At 43.9% G+C, this 25099-nt stretch overlaps 5 protein-coding genes and 1 non-coding gene across 6 annotated transcripts; 5 read left to right on the forward strand and 1 right to left on the reverse strand.

The window, feature by feature from the left end:
* The first annotated feature begins 31 nt into the window (after window positions 1-31).
* LOC113215650 (endoplasmic reticulum chaperone BiP) lies at window positions 32-4464 on the forward strand. The gene is made up of 9 exons (XM_026435312.2): window positions 32-198; window positions 779-916; window positions 1063-1429; window positions 1504-1740; window positions 1880-2146; window positions 2228-2410; window positions 2519-2869; window positions 2956-3180; window positions 3286-4464. Exons 2-9 carry the CDS (start codon window positions 789-791, stop codon window positions 3508-3510), a joined length of 1983 nt encoding a protein of 660 aa, XP_026291097.1. The 5' UTR covers window positions 32-198; window positions 779-788; the 3' UTR covers window positions 3511-4464.
* A 251-nt stretch (window positions 4465-4715) lies between these two features.
* Window positions 4716-8138, forward strand: LOC113215716 (ras-related protein Rab-9A-like). The gene is made up of 4 exons (XM_026435383.2): window positions 4716-4953; window positions 5176-5482; window positions 5575-5772; window positions 5849-8138. Exons 2-4 carry the CDS (start codon window positions 5222-5224, stop codon window positions 6116-6118), a joined length of 729 nt encoding a protein of 242 aa, XP_026291168.1. The 5' UTR covers window positions 4716-4953; window positions 5176-5221; the 3' UTR covers window positions 6119-8138.
* A 554-nt stretch (window positions 8139-8692) lies between these two features.
* On the forward strand, window positions 8693-13494 carry LOC113215106 (glucose dehydrogenase [FAD, quinone]-like). Its single transcript, XM_026434685.2, has 7 exons — window positions 8693-9033; window positions 10188-10505; window positions 10817-11092; window positions 11428-11675; window positions 11755-11886; window positions 12485-12727; window positions 12825-13494. Exons 1-7 carry the CDS (start codon window positions 8695-8697, stop codon window positions 13102-13104), a joined length of 1836 nt encoding a protein of 611 aa, XP_026290470.2. The 5' UTR covers window positions 8693-8694; the 3' UTR covers window positions 13105-13494.
* LOC113215749 (U6 spliceosomal RNA) lies at window positions 12304-12410 on the forward strand. The gene has a single exon (XR_003303934.1). It is a non-coding gene; the product is annotated as a U6 spliceosomal RNA (small nuclear RNA).
* A 136-nt stretch (window positions 13495-13630) lies between the features above and the next one.
* LOC113215669 (transmembrane and ubiquitin-like domain-containing protein 1) lies at window positions 13631-16558 on the reverse strand. Its single transcript, XM_026435336.2, has 4 exons — window positions 16231-16558; window positions 15063-15886; window positions 14798-14981; window positions 13631-14722 (listed from the first exon to the last, which is right to left on the reverse strand). Exons 2-4 carry the CDS (start codon window positions 15872-15874, stop codon window positions 14483-14485), a joined length of 1236 nt encoding a protein of 411 aa, XP_026291121.1. The 5' UTR covers window positions 15875-15886; window positions 16231-16558; the 3' UTR covers window positions 13631-14482.
* A 91-nt stretch (window positions 16559-16649) lies between these two features.
* Window positions 16650-23134, forward strand: LOC113215192 (programmed cell death 6-interacting protein). Its single transcript, XM_026434808.2, has 15 exons — window positions 16650-16915; window positions 17316-17434; window positions 17539-17666; window positions 17740-17893; window positions 17967-18091; window positions 18184-18285; window positions 18370-18592; window positions 18679-18802; window positions 18871-19048; window positions 19142-19453; window positions 19541-19756; window positions 19838-19996; window positions 20075-20186; window positions 20281-20526; window positions 21859-23134. Exons 1-15 carry the CDS (start codon window positions 16710-16712, stop codon window positions 21963-21965), a joined length of 2511 nt encoding a protein of 836 aa, XP_026290593.1. The 5' UTR covers window positions 16650-16709; the 3' UTR covers window positions 21966-23134.
* The last annotated feature ends 1965 nt before the right edge of the window (window positions 23135-25099 follow it).

A 25099-nucleotide genomic window follows, 5' to 3' on the forward strand; every position in this document is an offset into this window, starting at 1 on the left:
AACGTCACCGGGCTCGACCAATGGCGGCGGGCCACATGCGCGGTGGGGAACTTTCTGGCATTGATATTCGGGATAGCAGAGCAGAAGTGGACTTACTTCGTCGCCGTGCAGACCGTTAGACAGATCACTACTGTGGATTGAGCGCTTTCGTTCGTTACTCTGTCCAGTGGACGTGTCAAGACAACTCATTGATTTCTGGTGCGTGTGTATTTCAGTTTTACCTTATATAATATCTTGTGTATTGAAGCCAATGAAGTGCCTGACCGTCGCCGGTTATTCTGCTGCTGGTTGTTTGACGTGTGTTTCTGCTTGTGCTCGACGGGTGCTAGTGTGTTAAGTTTGTGGAAGAAAATCGTAAATGAAAAGTAGCATATATCATTTGTAACTGATTTTGGGTTTTGCGAAGTAGCACTTTTTATTAAAACAATTAATTATAAATGACGAAGGTATTCTAACCTGCGGCCATCAGTTGTGTGTAGTGCCTCCCTCAAAGCCGACACGTCAGTACTTAGGAATTGACGTTTTTATTTATGAAGTTTGTAGCTTATTTTCAATTATTACTTCCATTTCTTGACTGTAGACCTCAGTTCTCTACATTCGTTCAATTTTTTAATTTGATTTTCATGCATAATAGATCCCATTATGAACCAAGCTTGGATCTGAAGGGTGTGATGTGGCAAAATTTTCTGAGTCACTGTTAACTTCTTTCGTCCCGACCAATGAAATTCTGTATACTTCAGCTTGTGTCTTACTCTCTGCTCTCTCTTTTCTGTTTCAGGTGTTCCACCATGAAGTTAATCCTAGCCAGTGTGCTGTGCTTACTGGTTGCCAACTCGTTGGCTTCCAAAGACGAGAAAGACAAGGCCAAGGAGGTTGGCACTGTTATTGGTATTGATTTGGGAACAACTTACTCCTGGTGAGTGCAAGTATATTTTAAAGTCAATTCATGCTACATTGGCTATCGACAGTTGCTAGCTAGTTGCTAGCTCCACTCTCTTGAAATTATAATTCTTCAATTAGATTCTTAAACATCTCCATTTCATTCATTGATTTTGATTTCAGTGTTGGTGTCTACAAAAATGGCCGCGTTGAAATTATTGCTAATGACCAGGGTAACCGTATTACTCCCTCTTATGTGGCCTTTACCGCTGAGGGTGAGCGTCTGATTGGTGATGCTGCCAAGAACCAGCTTACCTCCAATCCTGAGAACACCGTCTTTGATGCAAAGCGTCTGATTGGACGTGAATGGACGGACGCCACTGTCCAGGCTGACATTAAGTTCTTCCCATTCAAAGTGATTGAGAAGAATAGCAAGCCCCATGTTGTTGTGAAGACTGGACAGGGAGACAAGACCTTTGCACCTGAAGAGATCTCTGCCATGGTTCTTGGTAAAATGAAGGAAACTGCTGAAGCTTACCTTGGAAAGAAGGTAGATTTCTGTCCTTTCTTATTAAGTGATTTTTGATAAGTGCTGTTGTTAATCCTTGGTTTACCTCACTTCAGGTCACTCATGCTGTTGTCACCGTCCCTGCCTACTTCAATGATGCCCAGCGTCAAGCAACCAAGGATGCTGGTACCATCTCTGGCCTGAATGTTATGCGTATTATCAATGAGCCTACTGCTGCTGCTATTGCCTACGGGTTGGACAAGCGTGAAGGCGAAAAGAATGTCCTTGTTTTCGATCTTGGCGGTGGTACTTTTGATGTCTCCCTGCTGACCATTGATAATGGTGTCTTTGAGGTAAGCTGACTTTAAAGTTGCACTGTATTTATAAAATTTAGCCTTTCATTTCTAAGCTTTGTCCTTTTGAGTTTTTGCAGTTTTCAGTTCTAAGCATTTGAAATATTTCAGTATTTTAATTTGTACACTTTTCCATCAGGTTGTTTCTACCAACGGTGACACCCATTTGGGTGGTGAAGACTTTGATCAAAGAGTTATGGACCACTTCATCAAGCTGTACAAAAAGAAGAAGGGCAAAGACATCCGCAAGGATAACCGTGCTGTCCAGAAGCTCCGTCGTGAGGTTGAAAAGGCCAAGCGTGCCCTCTCCTCCAGCCACCAAGTCCGCATTGAAATTGAAAGCTTCTTCGAGGGTGATGACTTCTCTGAAACTCTTACTCGTGCCAAGTTTGAAGAGCTCAACATGGTCAGTTTACATGAAAACCTGTTCTTGTGAAATTAATGTCAGGTGCAACAAAATACTTAACACTTTTCTTCTCTCCCACAGGATCTTTTCCGCTCCACAATGAAGCCAGTTCAGAAGGTTCTGGAAGATGCTGACATGAACAAGAAGGATGTTGATGAAATTGTGTTGGTTGGTGGTTCCACTCGTATCCCTAAAGTTCAACAACTCGTGAAAGAATTCTTCAACAACAAGGAGCCTTCCCGTGGTATCAACCCTGATGAAGCTGTAAGTTTTTATCCTTGAACACATTTATTTGTTAATTTGGATTTGCCTTGGAAGGCATTTTCTTGTCTATCAACTCTTTAACCATTTTTTTTTTTTTTCATTTTGTAGGTTGCTTATGGTGCAGCTGTCCAGGCTGGTGTTCTCTCTGGTGAACAAGACACTGATGCTATTGTCCTTTTGGATGTGAACCCTCTTACCCTGGGTATTGAAACTGTTGGAGGTGTAATGACAAAGCTCATCCCCCGCAACACTGTCATCCCTACCAAGAAGTCACAGATCTTCTCAACAGCTGCTGACAACCAGCACACTGTTACCATTCAAGTGTATGAAGGTGAACGTCCCATGACCAAGGACAACCACCAGCTTGGCAAATTTGATCTTACTGGCATTCCTCCTGCTCCACGTGGTGTTCCCCAAATTGAGGTCACTTTCGAAATTGATGCCAACGGTATTCTGCAGGTAAATATTTCATTTCTACTCTAGTTTTCTATATTGTACATGGGCATCTCCTTGCAAGCTTTGACCATGTGTCTCAATTTTACTAGGTGTCTGCTGAGGACAAGGGAACTGGCAACCGTGAAAAGATCGTCATCACCAATGATCAGAACAGGCTCACTCCTGAGGACATTGACCGCATGATCAAGGATGCTGAGAGGTTCTCTGATGACGACAAGAAACTGAAGGAGCGTGTAGAAGCCAGGAATGAACTTGAGTCTTATGCCTACTCTCTCAAGAACCAACTTGGTGACAAGGACAAATTGGGAGCTAAGGTAAATATTGCTACTGTTAAATTTTCATGTAATACCTTCTCTCTTTTTAAAATTTCAGAATGCAATATTTTCCATTGTTCAAATTTTTATTAATTTTCCTTGCAGCTGAGCGATTCTGACAAAACCAAGATGGAAGAGGCAATTGAGGAGAAAATCAAGTGGCTTGATGAAAACCAGGACACTGACACTGAAGCTTACAGGAAGCAGAAGAAGGAATTGGAAGAAGTTGTACAGCCCATTATTACCAAGTTGTACCAGGGTGCTGGTGGAGCAGGTGGTGCACCTCCACCAAGCAATGCTGATGATGATGAACTGAAGGACGAGCTTTAAGACTGCCAACCTCAATTTAGGAGAATTTTAATTAATTGCCTTGGGTCACAAATTGGCTCAAGTTTGTGGAATTGAAGACAGTAACAAAGTGAACAGCCAAGACATTGACAAGTTTTGATTTTGTGCTGGACCAGCTGTGATTTATTTTGTAAAATAGTTTGACAGAGCACAAGGGGCTGTTGCTCTATGGGGAAGACCTTTGCAATGCTTCCAGTAGAGCACAACGATGAACTGAATTTTAAATCTTTGAAATTGCTGTCCTAAAGTCCAAATTTATCTTCAATTACAACACACTAGCACCAGAGCAATCCATTCATCACATTAGAAATCATCTCCATACCTAGTGTTTTTTAATTATTGTCACAGTATTCTGTGGTTTGCTCTTGGGTCCTTGTGTGTTGCTTCTTGTGTTTAAGTACTCCAGTTGTATGGAGCCCTTGACCACAAGATTTTTTTTTTCTAGAAGACAAAGCACCTAAGGACTGAAATTACTATGGTGCCTCCCGGCTAGTGTGACTGATACCCTGTGATGTGTCCCGTGTCATTTTATTTCATTCCGAACCCCTGCTGCATTATTTATTTTCAGAGATGCCAAAGATACTGTAAAGATTTTGGCACCTCTGTTAGTACAAGCAATTTCTGTAATAATTGATACTTTAACTTCTCTATCCCATTAGTGTTATCTGAAGTAGCGCTATGTATATTTATTTGAACTGAAACAATGTTGGTGTAAAATTGAGATAATGAGGCAGTGTACTTATTATATAAGTACTTGTCACTTCAGTAAGATCACTGTTAAACACTTCAATATTGAATATGTTTGTTACAAGAGATAGTAAGCTGATCGAACTGTTCAATGTTTTTGTGTTTGGTATACATATATATGTGTGTCCTTTATATGATGTCTATATCTGATATATGTATATATGTATGAATAAAAAAAATCTTTTCTTATACGGTTGCCTCTTTTTAAAACAAATCCTTAGAGCAAATTGAAATTTGATAGCAGATTGTCAAACGACAACCTGTCAAGTCATTAAGTTGAACAGAAGTACCACAAAGGAAGGACTTTCTTGCAGTCCTGTTGTTCTGCGGCATTACGATATGTCCCAGTGGTATGCCCAGCCCTAGTTTGGGATACATGGTTTTCTACTAAAATTGTTGAGAGCACATCAAAATTAAAGGACCGCAAAATCCGCCATACTGGGATTGTTACAGCAGACGACGGGGGTGGTGACAGGTGACAGATACGACGAGGAGGTTAGAAGAGATGGTGTTAGTTCGCGTGAATAAGTTATTTATTTATGTTTGTAGAAGCAGTTGACACATACGTGTGAAACAAAGTGGAAATTGTTTATTCCATCTATTTGACGAGTACTGCCACGTATTTTACGAAACAACATGGCTCGAAACACATATTGTGGTTTCATTCATTAGATTTGGGTGAGTCTCTAGCTTAGTTTGGTTAACTTTTAATTAATTACAGTTATTACACGAAACAAACTTTCGTCAAGATTTGAGTGCTTATTGAAACATTTTATGTCAACTTGCTTAGAAATTGCAATGTTTTGATTTTAACTTCTGTGAATGTGTGAGTCATAGTCCATACTCAAGGGCATAATGGCTGCACTTTGTTTGTCAATAGATTGGTTTTATCTATTTCAGATGAAATCTGCTGTATGGCTGACTTTTAACAAGATAACTTGTTACAATGTCTGGTAACAATGTTGTCCTTGGACGTGGAAGTGGGAACCGATTTGGTGCGGGTGGAACACCTTTAGCTGGGAAACGCTTGAACACATCCAAGAATGTTCTTCTTAAGGTGGTGATACTTGGCAATGGAGGAGTGGGCAAGTCATGTTTGATGAACCGCTTTGTTTCCAACCACTTTGATCAGAATTCGTTTCATACTATTGGAGTAGAGTTTCTTAACAAGGACCTGGAAATTAATGGTGAAACCTATACATTGCAGGTAAGTAGAATAGATGCATTGTCAAAGAAAGGTAAAAACTCACCTCATAGCAGATAATATTACATTAAACACATTTTCTCATAATTTTCCAGATTTGGGATACAGCTGGTCAGGAACGCTTCAAAAGCTTACGCACTCCATTTTATCGCGGATCAGACGTATGTCTCATAACATATGCCGTGAATGACCAAAAAAGTTTTAAAGATGTATCAATGTGGTGCAAGGAGTTCTTGACCTATGCTGATGTGAAAGAAGGATCAAACTTTCCTTTTATTCTTGTGGGAAACAAGGTATTGTGAAAGTCTATCAACTTTTACTATTTCTTTTCCGTTAGAGGAAAATTAAAGTTGTTTCCATTTGACATAGGCTGATGTAGCCGAGGAAGGAAGGCAGGTCACCCAAGAAGAAGCAAGAAACTGGTGCAAAGAAAATGGAAACCCTCCATTTATTGAAACAAGTGCCAAAGATGCCATCAATGTAGAATTGGCCTTTCAAATGGCTGTTGATCGATGGATGAAGTTTGAAGAAAAAATGGACCGTCACTATGAAAGCGAAGTTGTTGATCTTCAATCAGTCAAACCTCTACAAAGAGCTTCGTGCTGTATGAATAGGAATTCTTCAAGGACTAAAGAGTAGCAAACCTCTATTTTAAAATTGTTTTCCTTCTGTTGATGCTTTGTGAGATCATAGATGCTTGTCCTTTTGATTATTTTTCCTTCATCCTTATCATGTGCTGTTTTGAAACAGCTTTGCATCTTCTATTGTATGTGCTAATGCACAAAGTTGTGTTATCTATTGTTGTTTTTATTTTTAAAGAAGAGTTTTATTCTTTTTATTATGAATTTGGTGATGGTTGTTCTATTTTGCACTCTGCATATCAAGTTTGAAATGTTCCAAAATGTTTTTGTGGGTATTCTTTTCACCTCAAAGTTTTATCCAACTGTGATAATAGTTACCTTTGTATTATTTCTGAGGCTGCTCATTTGCTTCAAACTATTTCTTACCTAATCATCATTTGGCACTTAAAGCTTTCTCGCTTCTATATTCTGCTTTTGCATTTATGTTATATGAGTATGGTTTATTATAAAGACCTTTCTTGTATTTTATACCAACATTCAATCATTGGTCAAAACCATGGTACTTCTACAAAACCGAATCTTGTGCTTAATTATTACAGTTCTTTCCTTTTCTATTCACCACTCTGTTATCATTCTATTTCCCTTTCTTTTTTCCTGGGTTTGAACTGAATTCACAATGACACTATTATGTAAGAAATAACACAAATTCTAAAGAATATTTGTCATTCCATTTTCTGTCTTGATTGTTGTTTGGTTTTACTTTTAATTTTCTGTTATGATGGCTAGTTTATGCTATGGTGTTATTTGTGCTTTGAAAGCTGGTGTTCAGATGAAGAAGGCAGTCTCAATTGCAATATCTTGTGTTGCAATTGTTATATACCAATATTATTATTATTATTGTTGATTAATCTGTTGGTAAAATTTTACTGTACCCAATTTAAAGACATCTGGGATTTCTTTGGGCAATATTTTATGTAGGTACCTGTGCGTGATTAACATTTCAACCGCTGCTACCTGGTAACTGTCTTTGTCACAAAAATCCATACCTTTTTAAAGAACTGTATCTTTTGAAGACTGTGACTTTACATTTAGTCAATGTATTTTACCTATTCCATTGCTGAATTTTCCTTGGATTTGTATGTGTTTAAGGTATTTTTTATGTATGGCAAGAAAATTTTTGTTTTCTGATATTGCTATTACATACACTGTTCAATCATCAAATATGATATGGTTCGTCTTATTGAATGAAGGAGGTAGCTGTATTCCAACTCATGATTAAGGTTATAACAATTAAAAATTAATACTGTAAATCAATTTTGATCGTACCTAAGAAATATTGATGCGCAAAAGTTTTCTGTGATTTATTTCATTTGTATTTTGTAACCTGTAAATTTTTACATAAACTACCTAATCATTAGATAAAAGGCAAATAATATTCCTGTTTAACTACTATGAGATTACTGGTGTAACTCTTATTATAAATTGCTCAATATCAAAACACTCTGTTGTACATTTTTTAAGGGGAAGCTTTTGTGATGATCCTGTATTTAAATGCTTACTAAGGTACATGATTCTTACAAAAATTATTGGTATGATAGGGCTTTGTTAGTTGTGATAATCATCATATAGATATGTCTAGTCTTTATTGAGAGCGTGTTCTTTTATATAGAACGTATACTGTACTGATGTTCAAGTATTAAATGTTCTTTTTAAAAATTTCAAAGTTTAGAGCTTTTTTGAACTTGCTTATTTTTTACCGGTATCATGGTCTTTTATTAAATATATGTATATAGTTGACTCTGTGAGCCAAAGTTACTTTAGCCTGAACTAAGTAGTGTTTATCAATGAAAGGAAGCATTTTTGAGTCTTGCCTGAACAATTTTCTATGCATTTCCATTTGTTCAATCTACGCTTAAAATTTTTGCGCAGTTTTGTTGGTAAACATATTTCAGTATGCCTTTTTTCTGTTATCACCATGTCTCAAAGCCTATAATTCCATTTTGAAATGTATTACAAAGATTTTGAAGCCATGTAAAAACTTGCTTCTTTCAAAATAAAATTCATTTTCTCACAATGAACCTGATATTTTTTTGCTGACAAATTTCCCAAGTCAAAGTACATTTTAAGAGGCAGAGTAGAGTTCCCACCCTCCCTTCCCTCTCTTAAGCACCTCAACGAACTCCTGATGGGTAGGCAAAACATACTACGACCGGCCGTCGACCAACTGAGCCTGTCAATAATCTGAGAGTGACGAAAAAGTTGCAAGTTGTAATGCCTACCTGGAGGGCCTGCGCAAGTCTGAGTTCAAAGAATAGCGGATCGCTATCAAGGGTTGCAGCTCGTTTTGAGAGTGCGGCTGGGGTCCAGACCTGAGAGGTGAGAGGAGCGCGAGAGTAGAGTCTAGACGAGTTTGGAGGGGATGGGCATGGGCATATCTATCCCGCTATCCCTTCTCGATGTTTGTGGTGAGTTTGGGTCCGGCTGGGCAGCTGAGTTCGGGAGCCACCCTCCACCCTGAAAGCACATCGCGGCCGCGGACCGGGAGAGCAGCGCGCGGGCCTCGCAGACACCGCGATGCTGGTCCTGATGTTGTTGCTGGTGGAGGCCTCGGCTGCCCTGGGGACGAACACGAACATGTACACTCTGACCGAGAGCCTGCTCTACGAGGCGACGCAGTTGTACGACCGCAGCCCCAAGGAGCCCCCGCACCGCGAGGCCGTGCTGCCCGAGTACGACGTGGTGGTGGTGGGCGCGGGCACGGCCGGCTGCACGCTCGCGGCCCGCCTCAGCGAGGTGCCCGGCTGGCGAGTGCTGCTGCTGGAGGCCGGCGGCGCCGAGAACATCGCCATGGACATACCGCTGGCGGCGAACTTGCTCCAGTTCAGCACCGCCAACTGGAAGTATCGCACGGAGCCGTCGGACGGCTCATGCCTCGGCATGGTGGACAAGCGCTGCAACTTCCCCAGAGGAAAGGTGAGTGCGGGGACAGGCAACGTCCCAGTTGTAGATGTCCGTCACATTTACGGTTTACATAATGCGAATGACATCAGTAGTTAGCCGAGTTGAGCTGCGAGGCGCGGGGGAAGTCCCGACACCCACTGCGGGCGGGGCCATGCGCACCGCGCCAGGGTTGTGCCGCGTGGGGTGTCCTACCCCCAGGTGCCACAGAAGCCCAAGGAGCCTTTGTAATGCAGTCAGGGAAGCGCCACGCTTTCTTACGAACGACGGTTGCATCGGGCGTCCTTGGCCGTCGCGAGCTCGTCGTGGGAAGGTGCATCTCATTGTTGAGTCAACGCACTTGCTCCTCGTCGAGTGGATGCCTGCCAACGTTCACCAAAGGACGAGCGGGGGATCCAGGGGGGGTCGCTATGCCAAGGTGTGGGCCAGGTGGCCTTATAGAAATCTGAGGAAAGGAGAGAGGGGGGGGGGGTGCTACCAGAGACATTTGTGCACCGACGCCGACGTGATCCACCACTCGCCACATATGAGAGATTCGAGTCACGACCGTCACGACACGCACGACACCCGAACAAAAAATCTAGCAACCGGGCGATTAACCGGACCCCCCCCCCCATGGTCCCCAAAATGTTACTTATTACACTCATGCTCTCATCTGGGTTTGTCGACGTCTGAGCCTCAAGTTTGATCTCCGATTAGGCAGGCGATGCAACCACATGCAACGGCAACACGGCAGCGCACCGGGACCCCGACGGATTCGGCGGAGCGGCCGCGGGGCTGGCTCGGAGCCCGCGGCGGGCCCGGAGAGCTTTTGCTCGCGCCCCGATATGAGCCGGATGCAGAGGAGATGAGGGGTGAAATTGAACACGTAACGCTGTGTTATTCTCGCGCCACTCTCAACATCACACTACAGAGAAGGGGAGATAGACGGCAAGGGGGGAGGGGATGGGCGAGAGGTAGAGGAGGGGAAGTGGTCCGGCGTTAGTCCGCATTTTCCGTTGAAAAGCGTTACCAAACCTCGAAACTGATCTTATTATTTGTCGGATTTAATCTTACACGAGTCGGGAAGGTCAAATGTCTGTGGTACACTGCGCGTGTGTGCCGCTGCTCGTGTCGCCCCGGTGCCCTTATCGCCCAGCTCTCATCGTGCCGTTGTCGGCCCCCGGCAGGTGATGGGCGGGTCCAGCGTGCTCAACTACATGATCCACACGCGCGGCCACCCCGAGGACTACGACCAGTGGGCACGCCTGGGCAACACCGGCTGGGACTGGGCCTCGGTGCGGCCCTACTTCCTCCGCATGGAGGACATGACCATCCCCGAGCTGGCCGCCGACACGGTGCACCACCACGTGGGCGGGCCCGTCACCATCTCGCACGCGCCCTTCAGGTCGGCGCCGGCCCGGGCCTTCGTGCGCGCCGGCCGCGAGATGGGCTTCCCCGAGCGCGACTACAACGGCGCCAGCATGATCGGCTTCTCCTTCCTGCAGGTACTGTACAGGTGGTGGCCACCCACGGACCCCGAAATACAGGGTGGGCCGTCAGCGCCGTTCTTTCGCCTGGTTATACTGCACCGGATGCAGGCGTGCGTCGCTCACCGGCGCCGTCGGAGTATGCAACCCGCCCGCACGCCTGCATGCGGTACAGTATAACTAAACGGCGCTCCGGTCTGGGACCTTGGACCACCCTACATGACTCACTGATGCTGATGCGGGGAGGATACTTGTGAAAACTTCACCCCCCCCCCCTTTGCAAAACCTCTACCGCACGATCCCACAGCCTCCGATGCCTTCCCTGCCAGGTGACGATGCGCAACGGGTCTCGGTGGAGCTCCAACCGCGCCTACCTGGAGCCTGCGCGGCGGCGGCGCGGCCTGCACGTCAGCAAGTGGAGCCGGGTGACGCGGGTGCTCGTGGACCCGGCCTCCAGGACGGCGTACGGCGTCGAGTTCGTCCGCGACGGCGAGTCCCGGCGGCGGGTGGTGCGCGCGCGGCGAGAGGTGATCCTGGCCGCGGGCGCCATCAACTCCCCGCAGCTGCTTATGCTCTCCGGCATCGGGCCGCGGCAGCACCTGCAGGTGCGTGACCAGCATGTGGCCACCGCGGGCACGGCCCACCCAGTGACTCACGATAGCGCCCATGAGGAATTACAGGGTGGCCCGTAGGAGTCGCCGTTCTTCCCTGGTTACACACTGTACCGTATGCAGGCGTGCGGACGGGTTGCAGACTCGCGCGGGGCCGTAAGGCGGTGGTGAGAGCAGTGAGAGGCGGTAGACGGCAGAATCGGGAGGGAATTCTCCCTCCCCCACTACGCCCCTTAGGCCTACTACTACCCCCTCGTCTGGACTAGAATGGAGCCCCCTTACTTTCATTGGCCATGTGGTTGTGACAGCGTTATGCGCTCGGTTTGCAGTCCATGGGCATCGCCCCCGCGGTGGACCTCCCCGTGGGCAACAACCTGATGGACCACGTGGCGGCCGGAGGGCTCATGTACACGATAGGGGCCAAGGCGGGCTTCACGGTGAGCGTGGAGCGCCTCCTGGACAACCTGGACCTCCTCAGCGAGTACGCCGTGCACCGCACGGGCCCGATGACGCTCCCCGGCGGCACGGAGGCCCTGGGCTTCCTGCGCGTCCGGAGGACCGGCGCCAACGCAACCAGGTGAGACCGCCGGCGTCCAGGATCGCGTCGTGGGGATCCTAACGGTCCATAACGCTCATTGTGTCCTGGTGTCCTGCAGCGGCGAGCACGGCGAGTGGCCCGACATCGAACTTTTGATGGCATCGGGGTCACTTATCGACGAGCCCTTGCTCAAGGACAACTTCGGGATCGCCGATGACCTGTACTCTAAGGTCTACAAGCCTTTTGCGAGGTGAGTCCTGGCAGTCCTGGGTGAGGTCGTGAGGTCTCGCGGCCGCGGCCGCGGCCGGCGCGGCGCTGTCGCGTGGTGTGGCGTGGCGTGGCTGTGGAGTGGCGCGGCGTAGCTGGCGCTGAGGGAGAGAGGGGGGGGGGGCACTGCTTCACCCTGCGGCCGCTAGATGGCGATGGCATCGAATCAGTGCGCGAGCTTGTCGATTTTGATAGATAAATTTATGTACTTTGGTATCAAAGATCAGGAAAACTTCTTTTGAGATGCGTTAAGCTACAGAAACCCTTGAATTTGAGCTATCACAGTTGAAAATCCATTGCGTGGTTCTTAAGTTATTCAAATTGAAACGTGGAGGCTTGCCGCGGATGATTCCCATGCAGCTTGTGTGGTATATATACAATTGCTTTCACACCGCTACATGTACTCGCTTCGGCGGTACATATACTAAAATTGGAACGATACAGAGAAGATTAGCATGGCCCCTGCGCAAGGATGACACGCAAAATCGTGAAGCGTTCCACATTTTTTGCCGATGCTGCTGACGGAGGTAAGACATATTATGCTGAGTCCAGGCTGAGTTGACTGCAATGTCCTTTTGCAGGACACCGTCCTGCACCGTGTTCCCCATGCTGCTGAGGCCCAAGAGCCGCGGCACCGTGCGCCTCAGGTCGCGCTCGCCCACCGCCAAGCCGCTCATCCACGCCAACTACTTCGACGACCCCGAGGACCTGGAGACCTTGGTCGACGGCGTCCTCGCAGTGCAGCGCCTACTCGAGATGCCCTCCATGAGGGCCATCGATGCTAGGATCTTTGACGTGCCCTTGCCGGGATGCGCCAAGTTCAGGTCCGATACAAGCGCGCGTTGTGTTACAAGGCGGGGGAAGTCCCTGCTGCAAGTGGCAGCAGACGCATATAATGCCGTGTCGTGGTTTTGTCGCCAGGTTCGGCACCCGTAAGTACTGGCGGTGCCACATCCGCCACATCCCGCTCACCATCTACCACCAGAGCGGCACCTGCAGGATGGGCCCCGCGGGTCACAAGGACTCCGTCGTGGACCCTCGGCTCCGGGTCATCGGCGTCCGAGGCCTGCGTGTGGCGGACGCGTCCATCATGCCGGCCGTGCCCGCGGCCCACACCAACACGCCCACGTACATGATCGCCGAGAAGGCGGCCGACATGGTGAAGGAGGACCACGGGCTGAGGGTGCCGCGCGCCGCCTGAGAACAAGACGGGCCTTATTTGTCCGTTAACGAGTAACTTCTCTTCTGTGATTTCCTTAAGGTTCACTAACTAAGTCAGCGGTCGCAGGACAGTGTGTGTACTGTGTTGTTGTGGGCGTGAGTAAAAATGGAAATGAACCGCAAGTAGCAAATTAATTCCTAGTGTAGTGAACCCAGGTGAGCTGCTTCAATCTGTGTTTATAGGGAGTATAGCCGTTATACTGTGATTTCCTTTAAAGAGTTACGATTAACATGCAGCAGAGGAAGTTGGAAATAAGGTCCATTCTCAATGAATCTTGAGGTAGAAGAAAAAAGTTATAGAGTTCCCCAAAAATTCATAAGGATAAAAGAGCCAGCGACAAATAGTTGACAGAGGGAAAAGGAGAAGGAATGGTGGGTCAGATCTTAAAACAACAGTTTTAGCTTAAGATAGACTTTATGAAAAAATTTCATCTTAAATAAATTTAGCAGATGCAGACTTTCACAGGGAAAATCTTGGCACATAACAGAAAGAAAAGATTTTGTAAAAAAAAAAAAAAAAAAAAGATATAGATTAACAAACATGTTTTGAATTTTTAGATATAAAGCACTCACAACAGCCTCATTTTGCCAAACACATTTCACTTCCTTTGGTTACATTCACTTAACATGTCAAATATATTCAAATAACAAACAATACCTGCATTCTAACATCAAAATATATAACAATGGTAACTGACAGTTTTAATTAAGGTTTTGTGAATTCCAACTGGAGAACTAGATGACCATGAATGGGCACCCACAAAAAGGGAAAGTACAAGGGTGAGAATGATAACCGAAGGCATAGGATTCACACACAGTTTTGAATCTTTTACTCTACAATACTAACCAACTAAGTTTTGAGCACCAAGGACTTCTAGCATGAGTGATGGGCAATATTATCTATGCTACAATTGCGTAGAAACTAATGTAGTAATTTATTCAGTTGAAAGCAACTAAATGGAGGCTACCCAAGAAACATAAATTGAAGCAAAACAAATTTGAAAATAAAAAACCTTCAATTCTGTTACTAATAGTTATTTTTTGGGGGCACAATTTGCACATTGCAATTTTGCATGATTTGTTACCTCTTTTTTTTTTTTTTTTAATGAAACTGTTAAAAACTTATAGGGGACTGTGGTCACATTTTTATGCTGCTTGCTGATAACAGATTAAGGTTCAAAAAATTTACTTCTGGAAAATTTTAGTCTCTAAATCCAGTGATCACATATCTCTGCCAACTTAAACAGATAATGACGATTTACTGCATGTCCTGTTACTACTACAACTGACATGAAGTATACCATGTGAATCCAAAAAACACACAAGAGACGGCTTACAACAGCCGCCTCCTCCCACAATCAGGTACGCAAAACAATATCTTGATCTGGAATGTATGCCCCAACGAGGAAAATAATGAATATTCCTGAGAGACCAAATAGAGCTACTGTTGCAGTGGCCGAGAAAAATTGAGAAAAATTTATACGAAGGTACCAGGCAGTAGACAGCATTACAAACATGGATATGTACAATACATGGCTTAGATCCCAATCTCTCATATCACCTGCATCAGCTCCACCCAATTGTACATCTTCTCCAATCTAAAAAAAATAAAAAATGGTATTAGCAAGAATAATAAAAAGAAATTTAAAGACGCATGATTTCAAAGAACTTACATTGCTATTTGTGCCATTGTCCACATTTGAGTTTGAGGTGCGTTGGTTATGGACCAGGCAGTGAACAACACAGTTATCAAATAACCCATAGTTTTGAAGTGTTCTATCATCACTCTGCAAAACTTGTCCATTAAAAATAAGTCTTATTACTTTGCGAGCTGCTAATTCAACAGCAAAGTTACGTCTAAAAAAAGAGGATGAAAATAAATTAAAACAGCAAAAGCAGAAGGAAGTACAAAACCCACTTTAATCACCAAGGGCATACCTCTTGAAATCACCTAATGGTTCTTGGAGCTTTCCTTGCACTAATTTCTGGTTGTCATTCAGAAATTTCAGCTTGATTCGAATATCATCACATGCTTGGCATGGGTTTGATGGGGACTCTTCATTCTCTGTTGTTTCGGTTGCCGAATCTTGTTGCTCTAAAAGTCCTAGGGTATTACTGGAAAAACCACCAGTATCTGTACTTTCAAGACTTTCACTGATAGGCAAATCAGCTGTCTGAGAACATGTACTGGTAGCATTTTCAGGTCCCTGCCTTTCTTCAAAAAACTGAAGCCTTCTCCTTCTAAGTTCATTCGCACTGTTAGATGGTTCAGCTGAAGTATCTCCACCACCTTGATCTCCATTATCTGAGTTATTGGTTGCATCATGTGATGTGCTATTGGCAGGAGGAAGATCTGGGCAGCTGGAGGTCCCAGCAACCTCTGGATTTAGGCTAGAACTTGAGGGAGCGTCAGTGCTTCCTGCCAGCGGTACTGACTCTGACGGTTCTGCTGAGTTCTGGCTCTGATTTTTTGACGCACTTGAAGTATTGGGCACTGGCACAGCCTCAGCGTGAACATCATTAGGAGCTGCAGAGTCAGCTTGACCAGTATCTTGGGGAGGGCTAGGAGTTGGAACAGTAGGAGTAATTTCTGGACTTGAATGGTGTCGAGGCTCAAGTATAAGCACAGTTCGAATTAACGGTTGTTCTGAGATGCTTGTTGACCACCATCCCACTATGCCCAAAATGACAACTAGGGCAATAAGGAGAACATGGAAGACTTCATCACCGACACCTTCAATTACTGGCATTGTGATGCTTTTCTGAAATAGATAGAAAAAAATAATAGAACAATCTGTCAATTGAAACAGAGGTAAAAACCTTGAAACATATTACGGTTATCACAGCTAGGTGGATTTCAACAAAAGATAGACTTCAAATGATAATATAGAGAGATTTGATACTAAACAATCGATATGATTCCGAATGTAAATGGACGGGACAGCAAAATGCAATGGATCAGTTGCTTATCCACGACGACATAGGACAGCAATGAGCATCAAAACAACATTCAAGCAGACGTCATTGACATATGGCTAGAAAATTGTGCCATCCCGACAAATACAAGAAAACATGACAAGCTTGTGACACTGGAAAGGCTTCTTACATTTGTTTAGAAGTTACCGATGAATCTTGCAAACTTAGCAATTATATTAAACGTCGCAAAAACCATCGGGTCCAACACCTATCCGTTTGAAGGACTTCCTATAAACGTTCCATTCCGTTAAAACAGTCTTCAGCTACAATGACAATAAATTCATCACAACGTCATAATCTAAAAGACTCAAGAGGTAACAAAATTGTGTTACTTTTAAAAAAAGAATACACAATTATCAACTAAATTCTAATTCATAACACAGTGTCGTACGAGGTTTCTATCCTTTCTAGCCTAGCAGACACCTTAGGTGCTTTCAATTTCAACGGCACTTGTACTTTTGTACCCCCCCAGCCCCCCCGGTCACTCTAGGTCACACGATGCGATGCTAGCGCAACCTCGTGTAGTATTCGGTAACTAATTTCTGACAGATTGAACAGTTGAACAGGGCAGCAACAACCGAACGGAACGGAACAGCTCATCCTTGCACAATGGCGGACTTCATAGCGGCTCCGTTAAAGAAACCAACAGAAGTTGACATAGTTAAACCGTTGAAAAACTTAATATCAGCCTCTTACAGTACTGCAGATAATCCTGAGGATTACAGTGATGCTATTAATGAACTTAGTAAGATTCGAAACAACGCTGTATGGAGAGTATTCGAGAAGTACGAGAGTTCCCTGGAGGTTATTTATGGGTATGTCTTTATTTTGATGATTTAATTATACGAAACGCATTATAACAATTGATTGTCAAATATTATTATGGTTGCATTTTGGAGGTTTGCCATTCGATGCATAAGATTTGCCGAAGTGTCAACTATGACTCACAGCTTACATCACTGCCCTTATCTTCAATGTTATTGTTTTTGTCATCTTTGCTCATTGTCCTGACATGTCATGTCAACTTAACAATCAGCAACTTGTTGCTGCTCTGCAACTTGCATTTTAGTTTCAGTGTAACTGTTAAACAACCTCTGAGTTCATTTTTTCTCTGATTATTTCTTTGTTTAACAAAGCTATCCTTGAAGGGTGTGCTGTGACATCAGATTTATTAAATTTGTTTTGCATGGGAATATTTCCCATTTTTGTTTCCAGGTACTATGATCAGCTTTGTGCTCTCGAGGCAAAAATCCCTGCCCATGAGGTTCAAATACCTTTCAAGTGGAAAGATGCTTTTGACAAAGGAACATTCTTTGGTGGCAGGATTAGCCTTAGTAAGTGATAAATCAAAGTGTCGTGATATAAATCACTGCATGGTTTAAGCTGACTAGAATATGTTTAAATGAAATGTTTTTAATGCAATTCTATTACCTTTTAGCTGTGTCTTCGTTGAGTTATGAGAAGGTCTGCGTTCTCTTCAACATCGCTGCTCTGCAGAGTGCTGTAGCTTCTTCTCAAAGTTTAGTTAGTGATGAGGGTCTCAAGTTGGCCGCCAAGCTCTTCCAGGTAGTAATTTATAGAGGGTTTACAATTATTGTTCTCTCCATTGCCTAATTATTCCTCAATATTAATTTTTTAGCAATCTGCTGGTATCTTTAACCACCTTAAAGCAACAGTCATGCTGGCTATCCAGCAGGACCCTACACCTGACCTCAACCCCGATGCATTAGCTGCCTTGGGTGCTGTTATGCTCGCTCAAGCTCAGGAAATGTTTGCACAAAAAGCAATGCATGGTAAGGATAATATTTTTTCTATCTTTATTGAAGTCTCTTTGACAACCTCTTATCTTAAATCTTATATTTATAGATAACATGAAGCCTGCAGTGATTGCAAAACTGTGTGCTCAAACTGAAGAACTATATGCTGAAGCACTTAAAGCACTTCAAAAGGAACAATTGAAGCCTCTTTGGGACAGAGACTGGATCTTATTGGTAAGCCTTGTTTTGGTTCACTTTGCATCAATCTGAAAGCCCTGAAATAAATAAGTAGATATAGTATATGGATTTTATAAAATGTTTTCTAGGTTGCTGGGAAGCAGGCATCATTCCATGGCTTGACCGAATACTTCCAGGGCTTAGTGGCTCATGAAGACAAAGCAATCGGTGAAGAGATAGCACGATTGGAGGTGAGTATCCTTTTAAAACTCCCTGTATGGTTCTGCAATTTTTTGAAGATCTTAGTACTATGTATTATGATTTTCATTTCACAGAAAGCTGTTGAACTGCTGAAGGCGGGTCAGCAACGCTCAGGAAGAGCCACACTTTTTGAGGAACTCACTAATAAAGCAACAAGAGCACTAAATGATGCCAAAAAAGATAATGACTTTATATATCATGAGCGAATTCCAGATTACAAAAATCTTACTCCTGTATCTAAAGCTGCCATTGCCAAGGCCCTCCCTCTACCCAAACAGTTTAGTCAAAACTTCAAAGGTTTGTTTTAATTAGTACTTGTGACTGATTACATATTACTCTTAAATTCAATTTTTCTTATGTTCTGGTTGTTTATTGATTTGCAGATCTTTTTGAAAACCTTGTACCTGTCACCGTACACCAAGCTATGGCTGCGTATGAAGTGCGTAAATCAGAAATTATCAATGGAGAAGTTACCAAATTGAGGGATTCCACTAACATGCTGAACAGGTAAAGTTACTTATTATCTTATTTATTCTAGTAGCAATAAGTACATCATATTTTGTGTTTTGTTTCAGTATCCTTGCATCACTGAATCTTCCTGCTGCTCTTGAAGAATCTGTAGGTGGTGCTCTTCCTCAATCTCTGGTTGAGAAATCAAATGCTGTGATATCTGTTGGTGGAGTGGATGCTCTCAATGATCAACTAACAGAACTTCCGGAGCTATTGCAAAGAAACAGAGACATTTTGAATGAGGTGCTTTTAAGTCTACAAATTTCTAGGTTCACAATTGAAGTAGCACCAAACTAAGATAAATGTTTTATTGATCTTTTAAAATTTTGTGTCTAGGCGGAGCGTCTGTTGAAGCAAGAGCAAGAACAAGATGATCAACTTCGGGAAAGGTTCAAGTCTTGGACTCGTACTCCATCTGTAAAACTCACAGAAACATTCCGAGCCAACTTGGCTAAGTACCGGGAGATTATTAATAATGCAGTTTTAGCAGATAAAGTTGTTCGTGAGAAATTTGAGTCACACAGCCAGTGTATTAAACTGCTGAGCCAGGGTGCCAATGCTATAAATGAAGCTGTCCCTTCAGCCTCATCTGCAGGGGTCAGTTCCAATAGTTTGGCATTCCGTAGGCTTAAAGAGCTCATGGAAGAGGTTGGTATTTTCTAAACTGCATTCAGAGGAAATCTTTGTGTAGTATTAATGATCTAATTCAATAGAGGTTGTTGATTTTTTTTAAAGGTGGAAATCATTAAGGCTGAGCGAGCTGCAATTGAATCAGAACTCAAGTCAGCAACTATTGATATGAAGTCAACATTCCTATCTGCTCTTAGCCAAGATGGAGCTATTAATGAAGTTGCTTTAAGTACAGAAAGCCTTGGTAGAGCATTTGGTCCCTTGCAACATCAAGTTAAAGATTCCCTCAGTAAACAAGAAAAGATTATTGGCGAAATTCAGGTAATGTTTACACTTACAAAAAAAATGTATTGATCTACCTGGATTAAAACACTCTTGAATTATTTGATGATGTTTCCTCAGACTCAACATAGTGATTTCATCCGTGAAAGAAGTGCTAATGGAGGAGCCTCTGCTCAGCGAGAACAGATGCTAATGAATTTGGCTGCTGCTCATGATGCCTTTATGGAGCTACAGAGCAACCTGAAAGAAGGTGCTAAATTCTACAATGATCTCACTCAGGTACATGGTGTTTGCTGAAGAATTCGGAAACCTCTAATTAGTACTTTATTTTCTAAAATTTGTTATTGTCTGTTCTAGCTCCTAGTGGCTTTCCAAAACAAAATATCTGATTTTTGTTTTGCACGGAAGACTGAAGTAAATGAATTACTAGAGAATATTGCTAATGAAAAGCCAGCAGAAGATACTTCAGGTAGTGTTTTTTGGTGTTTCTTTTCTGTCTGAAAGTTAAGGTCACGGCATTATATTATGTTAATAATCTTTCTCTTTTCTTTCCCTTAAACCAGAAGTTAAAAAGGCTGCCCCTCCACGTCCCCCACCTCCTACCACTTCACCTGCCTCAACTCCAGCGTCTCAAGCTGGACCGTCAACGGCCGGGGCCCCCCATCTTCCATATCCTTCTTACCCTGTTGGGATGCCTGTTCCATACGGGGCTTCAAGCTCTGTGCCATACCCATCATACGTGCCTCCGCCCATGCCTCAGAGCTTCAATCCGTATGCGGGCATGGGAGGTGTACCATATCCTCAGCAAGGTGAGACCAGTGATGTGCCAGCTTTGCCCTCTGATAACCCAAGTCAACCATGCTTCAAGCATGGTGGTGATCGCACTCCAGCTGCACCTGATTGCATCATTTCATAAATAGTAGTTGCACTAATAGTTTTGCTTACTAGAATACTAATAGTGCTTGATCATGTACTGGTGAAAGTGTCCTTTCATTAACATGAATCTCATATATTTGCTAATAGAAAGCTTTGTTTCTGTAATTTTAGCTTGTGACCAGTGTTAAATAATCAGTTTTGTTACCATTTTATTCATTTTTCTTTGATTTTGTCTGCTCTGTGATTGTCTTTGTACGCGTGTGAATGTCGCTCCGTCTTTATTCTATTGACTAAGTAGTGATGTAGTGTGTTTTATCTAATTTACTTTCTTCTTACAATAAGACCTCTTTTGAGGTATTTACAATAAAGTACAATTTTCTTGGAGGAAATAATCAGAAAAATATTAATATTAAGTTGGCTTTTGAAATGATGACAAGTATATTTGTGCTTGTTTTGTGCCTTGTGCCATAAAATAGTTGCAATTCAGTGAAACGTAGTTATTACCTCAGATTGTTTTCCTACTTATAACATGGCAAATCCCACTCCTCAAACTCTGAATTTCTGAACAAATATTCATTGTAACTGCTTATAAAGTTGCAAAAGAGACCCATCAGAAAGGGGTTTTGCCATATTGTCTCAATTTTGTAATCAATTATGGGTCGTTTTCACTGTTAAAATGACTAATGCTCCAAGTAGAAGCTCGCTTCTAACACAGCGCTGTGTTTTATCTTTGTATACTCTTTCATGCACTGTACTTTACTATTTGGCATCACACATTATTGAGGTTAATGATAATGTAATAGCACATTTCTGTGATTTTTGTGGGCTTCATGAACTTATTTTGTTGTCATGCAAACCAATTAGAAATCAAGCTATCTGGAAGTAAGATTTTTATGTGATCTTTGTTGTGCCTTTTTGTAAATCAAAAGCTGCTGCTACTCTTGTCTGATTTGAATCTCTGTAGGTTCTCAAATTTCTGCTTGTGATGCTGCCCGGCAATTTTTTTTTTAGATTTGTAATCAAGTTGCTTATGCTAGGGTTGATGTGAGTGTCTTTCTTATGACTGAAAAATAGGTGTTGTTAATCAACATATTATCTATGTTATGTGTGTAGATTTTAATGTTGTGGCACACTTACTTTTAAATAAAATATAAATCAAAATTGAAGGAGTTTTAATGTAGTGTGTCTTCTTATTAGAGGAAGCTTGTTCTGTACATATTTTTTTTCATAATACACTTTAAGTGAGTTTTCCTCTTTTGTTGTAGGATATGGTGGGTATCCCATACCACCTCAACCGCAGTACCCTGGGTATCCTCCATACCAGCCTATGCCCCCTCACCAGATGCCTCCTCATAATCCACATCAGTGGTAGAAGTTATTGGTTGATGATTCATGAATTGCATTTCAGCTTAATTTTTATTAGAGGCAAATTTTGTAGCATCATTTAAAATATTGATCTGGAGCACAGCCTCAAAGGTTTGATGAAAATTAGGAGCCTTCTTCTTCTTTGCAGTTATAACCTACCACCAATAACTTACTGCAAAGTTTGTTTCTGGATAGTGTTGTTGTTGGGTGCTATATTATTTAAACTAGAATATTTTAATTAAACATGCTTTTCATTAAAAGTGAAAATATTTTAGTAGGGCCTGAACAAGTTAAGTTACTAGATAGGAAAAATCGCTGATGCTTCCTTTTGTGACCTAATAATTGAGATGAACTCACATGGGTTGTTTGGCAATGTTCACACTTATGTATCCAAGTGACCATTTGTAATTAGTATTTCAGTTTTAATTGCAGTTTTGAAGAAAATGTCATTGTACCTCTTTGGTTGTTTAACACTTGAATGTTTTTTTGTGTTTTTTTTTTTGTTAGTCTCTCTAACATCAGATCTGATGACAGTTATGCATTTTGTTCTTTCAGAATAATTACTGTGAGCAACTTTTGCCACAACGGTAAAATACAGAACGTTGCCTCTGTTGTGCCTTACTAGAGTTCTCTGAGAAGCCAGAAAAACCTTCAGTTCATTTTTTTCCCATACAAATTTGTCAAGGGATCAAATTAATTCAATTGAAGACTGAAGTTTGGTTTTTGCAAAATTGAAATTTGTGTTGTCCCATGTGTTTTTAAATTCTTAACATATGTTAAAATTGCTAGCTTATTGGAGGCGGTGCTGGATCCTCTGGATTTCAAATAATAAAAAAAATTTATGCAAGATTTTTTTTTTTGTACGATTATAGGTATGAGTTAATGTCGTCAAGGTCTTGATGTTTATAAAATGTTGTGATTTTTTGACTATTGTGTTTGTATAAAATATGAATGTATTGCCGAAGGAAAGATGATTTTGAAAGGTGTAAGATCAGTAACATTTGTATTCAATATTATTTTAATTCATCATTATTGCTATCGTTAATGAAACAATGCTGGTACATAGCATATCACCAAGAAACTGATGATACAAGTTCGAGCTTTGACATGTTTTATTGTACCATCGTAATTCACACATATGTTAATGTGAAGTTAAAATAAAACTCATATTTTCAATCTTGTCCCTTAAATTTGGCGAAGAGACCGTTGAAATGAAATTTTCGCTGTCGTTGCCGTAGGGTGAATGGAGGTGCTTAAGGGCTTTGACCCGGAGCGGCGGCGAAACACGCCTCGCGTCAGCTAGAGGAGGCGCACGGGCCGGGGTGCAGGACGTGCAGACCCCCCAGCCTGTTAGACGAGGCTTCTCTCCGTCTAGCCACGTTCTTGCAAATCGACATCACTTTGCTCCGAGTGGGTGGTAACGAGGTCCTCGGACGGGCCCTGCTGGTCCCCGTGGTCCTCGGCCCTTAGGCAGCGGGAGCGGGGCAGCGGGGCAGTCCAAGGGGCTCTTTTGGGCTGTGCCCTCGGGCGGCCCAGGCACTGCGCGATTATAGGCAGCGCACTTATGACACAATACGCGAAGCCTTTCGTGTCGAGGGGAGATGGGGCCAGATGGGGCTCTTTGCTATGGTGTCGTAGGCCACGAACGCCGACGCGTATCCAGAGCTCATAAGCCTTCCTGACGCCCGATGAGTAGGCAATCCATCTGCAAGTAATTGACCGAAGAGAAGGTGCGCGCGTGGCGTCTAACTGTCTTCAGCCCAGCCAGGGGCTGGCGGGGAGGGCTGACTGACCGACTGACAGCTGCAGGGTACTGCAGGGGACACGAGGTTCGCCTGGGCGGCCGGGGTGGGGACCACCCCTGTCTGGAGACGGCCGTGCGCCGCCCCCTCCCAGACTGCCCGCAACAGCGGAAAGGCGATGGCGAAGACGGTGCCGGAGGGAAGGCCTTTTCAGTCGACCCCGAACGAACACCACAACACCACCCTCAGCCATTGTCGAGGGCCTCCGCCAATGAGCCTGGGCCGCGCGGCGCGCCAGCCAGTCACGGGCCTCCCCGCGGCCGCGAGGCCACGCCCACCACCCCTCCTGCCCGGCAGCCACCCCGGCGGGAGGAGGAGGCGCAGCAGCACAGCACGGCCAGAACGGCGGAGCGAGCGCGTGCACATCGAGAGACTAATCGCGAGGAAGGAGAGGCCGGTCAGCACTGACAGCCCACCCCCACTTGCTGAGAGGTCTGATTAATATCACACTGCCCTCTTCCCACTGGCAACATTCATTTTGGGTGGGTCCTGCTGCAGAACGGAGAACACGCCGGCACGAGGACTGGGTCATGATTTTTGCATTGAAAACCGCGCGTACCCAAAAGTCCGTCAATCCCTCATTCATTTTCCAACGTGGTCTAAAAAAAAGTCTCACGTTGTTGCTTGGTGCGGAAAAGACTTGAGGACGGGGCCCATTCGAAAGAGCCGCTTCCTGCTGGATTTTGGCAGGTGGCCCTTGGAAAAAGGACCCCACTGAGTGCTTTCAGGACCAACGGCCAAAATCCGGCAAAAGGTGGCTCATTTCAATGGACCGACCTTGAACCCTTCCGAAAATCCTCGTAAATGTCAAAGACTTCACTACTGGGCCTGGGAAACAAGGATCTGCGCTGATCGCGTGGGTGGGCACAGTCACTCTCAGTAAGGGATGCTACTTCGTTCCACCTTTGACCACGACTCGCCCCGCCTTCGGGCGGGAATGACCGAAAATTCTAGCCCGACTCCATCTAAAACAGCTTGGGGCGCGCTAAAATTGTCGACCATACCCACCCGGTCGAAAACACTTCACCAGGAGCCCGCATAGCTTAGGCCGGGCTCAGGACGAAACCCACACTCTCAACACGCTCCTCTGCATGGCTAACGGCCCATTCCGGTATAAAGCGGCGTTCCAGTGATTCCGCGACACGCGTCATATGCTAACAGTCTCATTTAGACAGAAGTACTCAAAAACCTAAGGTGACCCGCGGAACTCTGACGGATGAGCCAGTTAGGCCGCCACTCCCCACCCCCCCTCCGGGAGCTGCTCGGCGCGGCACACTCTCGGCATTACCACGTTAATTACTTGTTAATGAGCGAGAAAGACTTCCTGCCTGTGATGTCC

The sequence above is a fragment of the Frankliniella occidentalis genome, unplaced genomic scaffold, assembly GCF_000697945.3.
Source record: "Frankliniella occidentalis isolate FOCC.00 unplaced genomic scaffold, Focc_3.1 Scaffold11, whole genome shotgun sequence".
NCBI lineage: Eukaryota > Metazoa > Arthropoda > Insecta > Thysanoptera > Thripidae > Frankliniella > Frankliniella occidentalis.

Bases quoted from the DNA above. Each gene is read 5' to 3' on its own strand.
- LOC113215650 (XM_026435312.2), top strand. From the start codon at position 789: ATGAAGTTAATCCTAGCCAGTGTGCTGTGCTTACTGGTTGCCAACTCG. The intron at 917-1,062 runs GTGAGTGCAAGT...TTTTGATTTCAG, and splicing joins TTGGGAACAACTTACTCCTG to TGTTGGTGTCTACAAAAATG. The intron at 2,411-2,518 runs GTAAGTTTTTAT...TTCATTTTGTAG, and splicing joins GTATCAACCCTGATGAAGCT to GTTGCTTATGGTGCAGCTGT.
- LOC113215716 (XM_026435383.2), top strand. From the start codon at position 5,222: ATGTCTGGTAACAATGTTGTCCTTGGACGTGGAAGTGGGAACCGATTT. The intron at 5,483-5,574 runs GTAAGTAGAATA...ATAATTTTCCAG, and splicing joins GTGAAACCTATACATTGCAG to ATTTGGGATACAGCTGGTCA. The intron at 5,773-5,848 runs GTATTGTGAAAG...CATTTGACATAG, and splicing joins TTATTCTTGTGGGAAACAAG to GCTGATGTAGCCGAGGAAGG.
- LOC113215106 (XM_026434685.2), top strand. From the start codon at position 8,695: ATGTACACTCTGACCGAGAGCCTGCTCTACGAGGCGACGCAGTTGTAC. The intron at 9,034-10,187 runs GTGAGTGCGGGG...GGCCCCCGGCAG, and splicing joins GCAACTTCCCCAGAGGAAAG to GTGATGGGCGGGTCCAGCGT. The intron at 10,506-10,816 runs GTACTGTACAGG...CTTCCCTGCCAG, and splicing joins TCGGCTTCTCCTTCCTGCAG to GTGACGATGCGCAACGGGTC.
- LOC113215669 (XM_026435336.2), bottom strand. From the start codon at position 15,874: ATGCCAGTAATTGAAGGTGTCGGTGATGAAGTCTTCCATGTTCTCCTT. The intron at 14,982-15,062 runs GTATGCCCTTGG...CTCTTTTTTTAG, and splicing joins CCATTAGGTGATTTCAAGAG to ACGTAACTTTGCTGTTGAAT. The intron at 14,723-14,797 runs GTAAGTTCTTTG...TATTTTTTTTAG, and splicing joins ACAATGGCACAAATAGCAAT to ATTGGAGAAGATGTACAATT.
- LOC113215192 (XM_026434808.2), top strand. From the start codon at position 16,710: ATGGCGGACTTCATAGCGGCTCCGTTAAAGAAACCAACAGAAGTTGAC. The intron at 18,092-18,183 runs GTAAGCCTTGTT...AATGTTTTCTAG, and splicing joins ACAGAGACTGGATCTTATTG to GTTGCTGGGAAGCAGGCATC. The intron at 18,803-18,870 runs GTAAAGTTACTT...GTTTTGTTTCAG, and splicing joins TCCACTAACATGCTGAACAG to TATCCTTGCATCACTGAATC.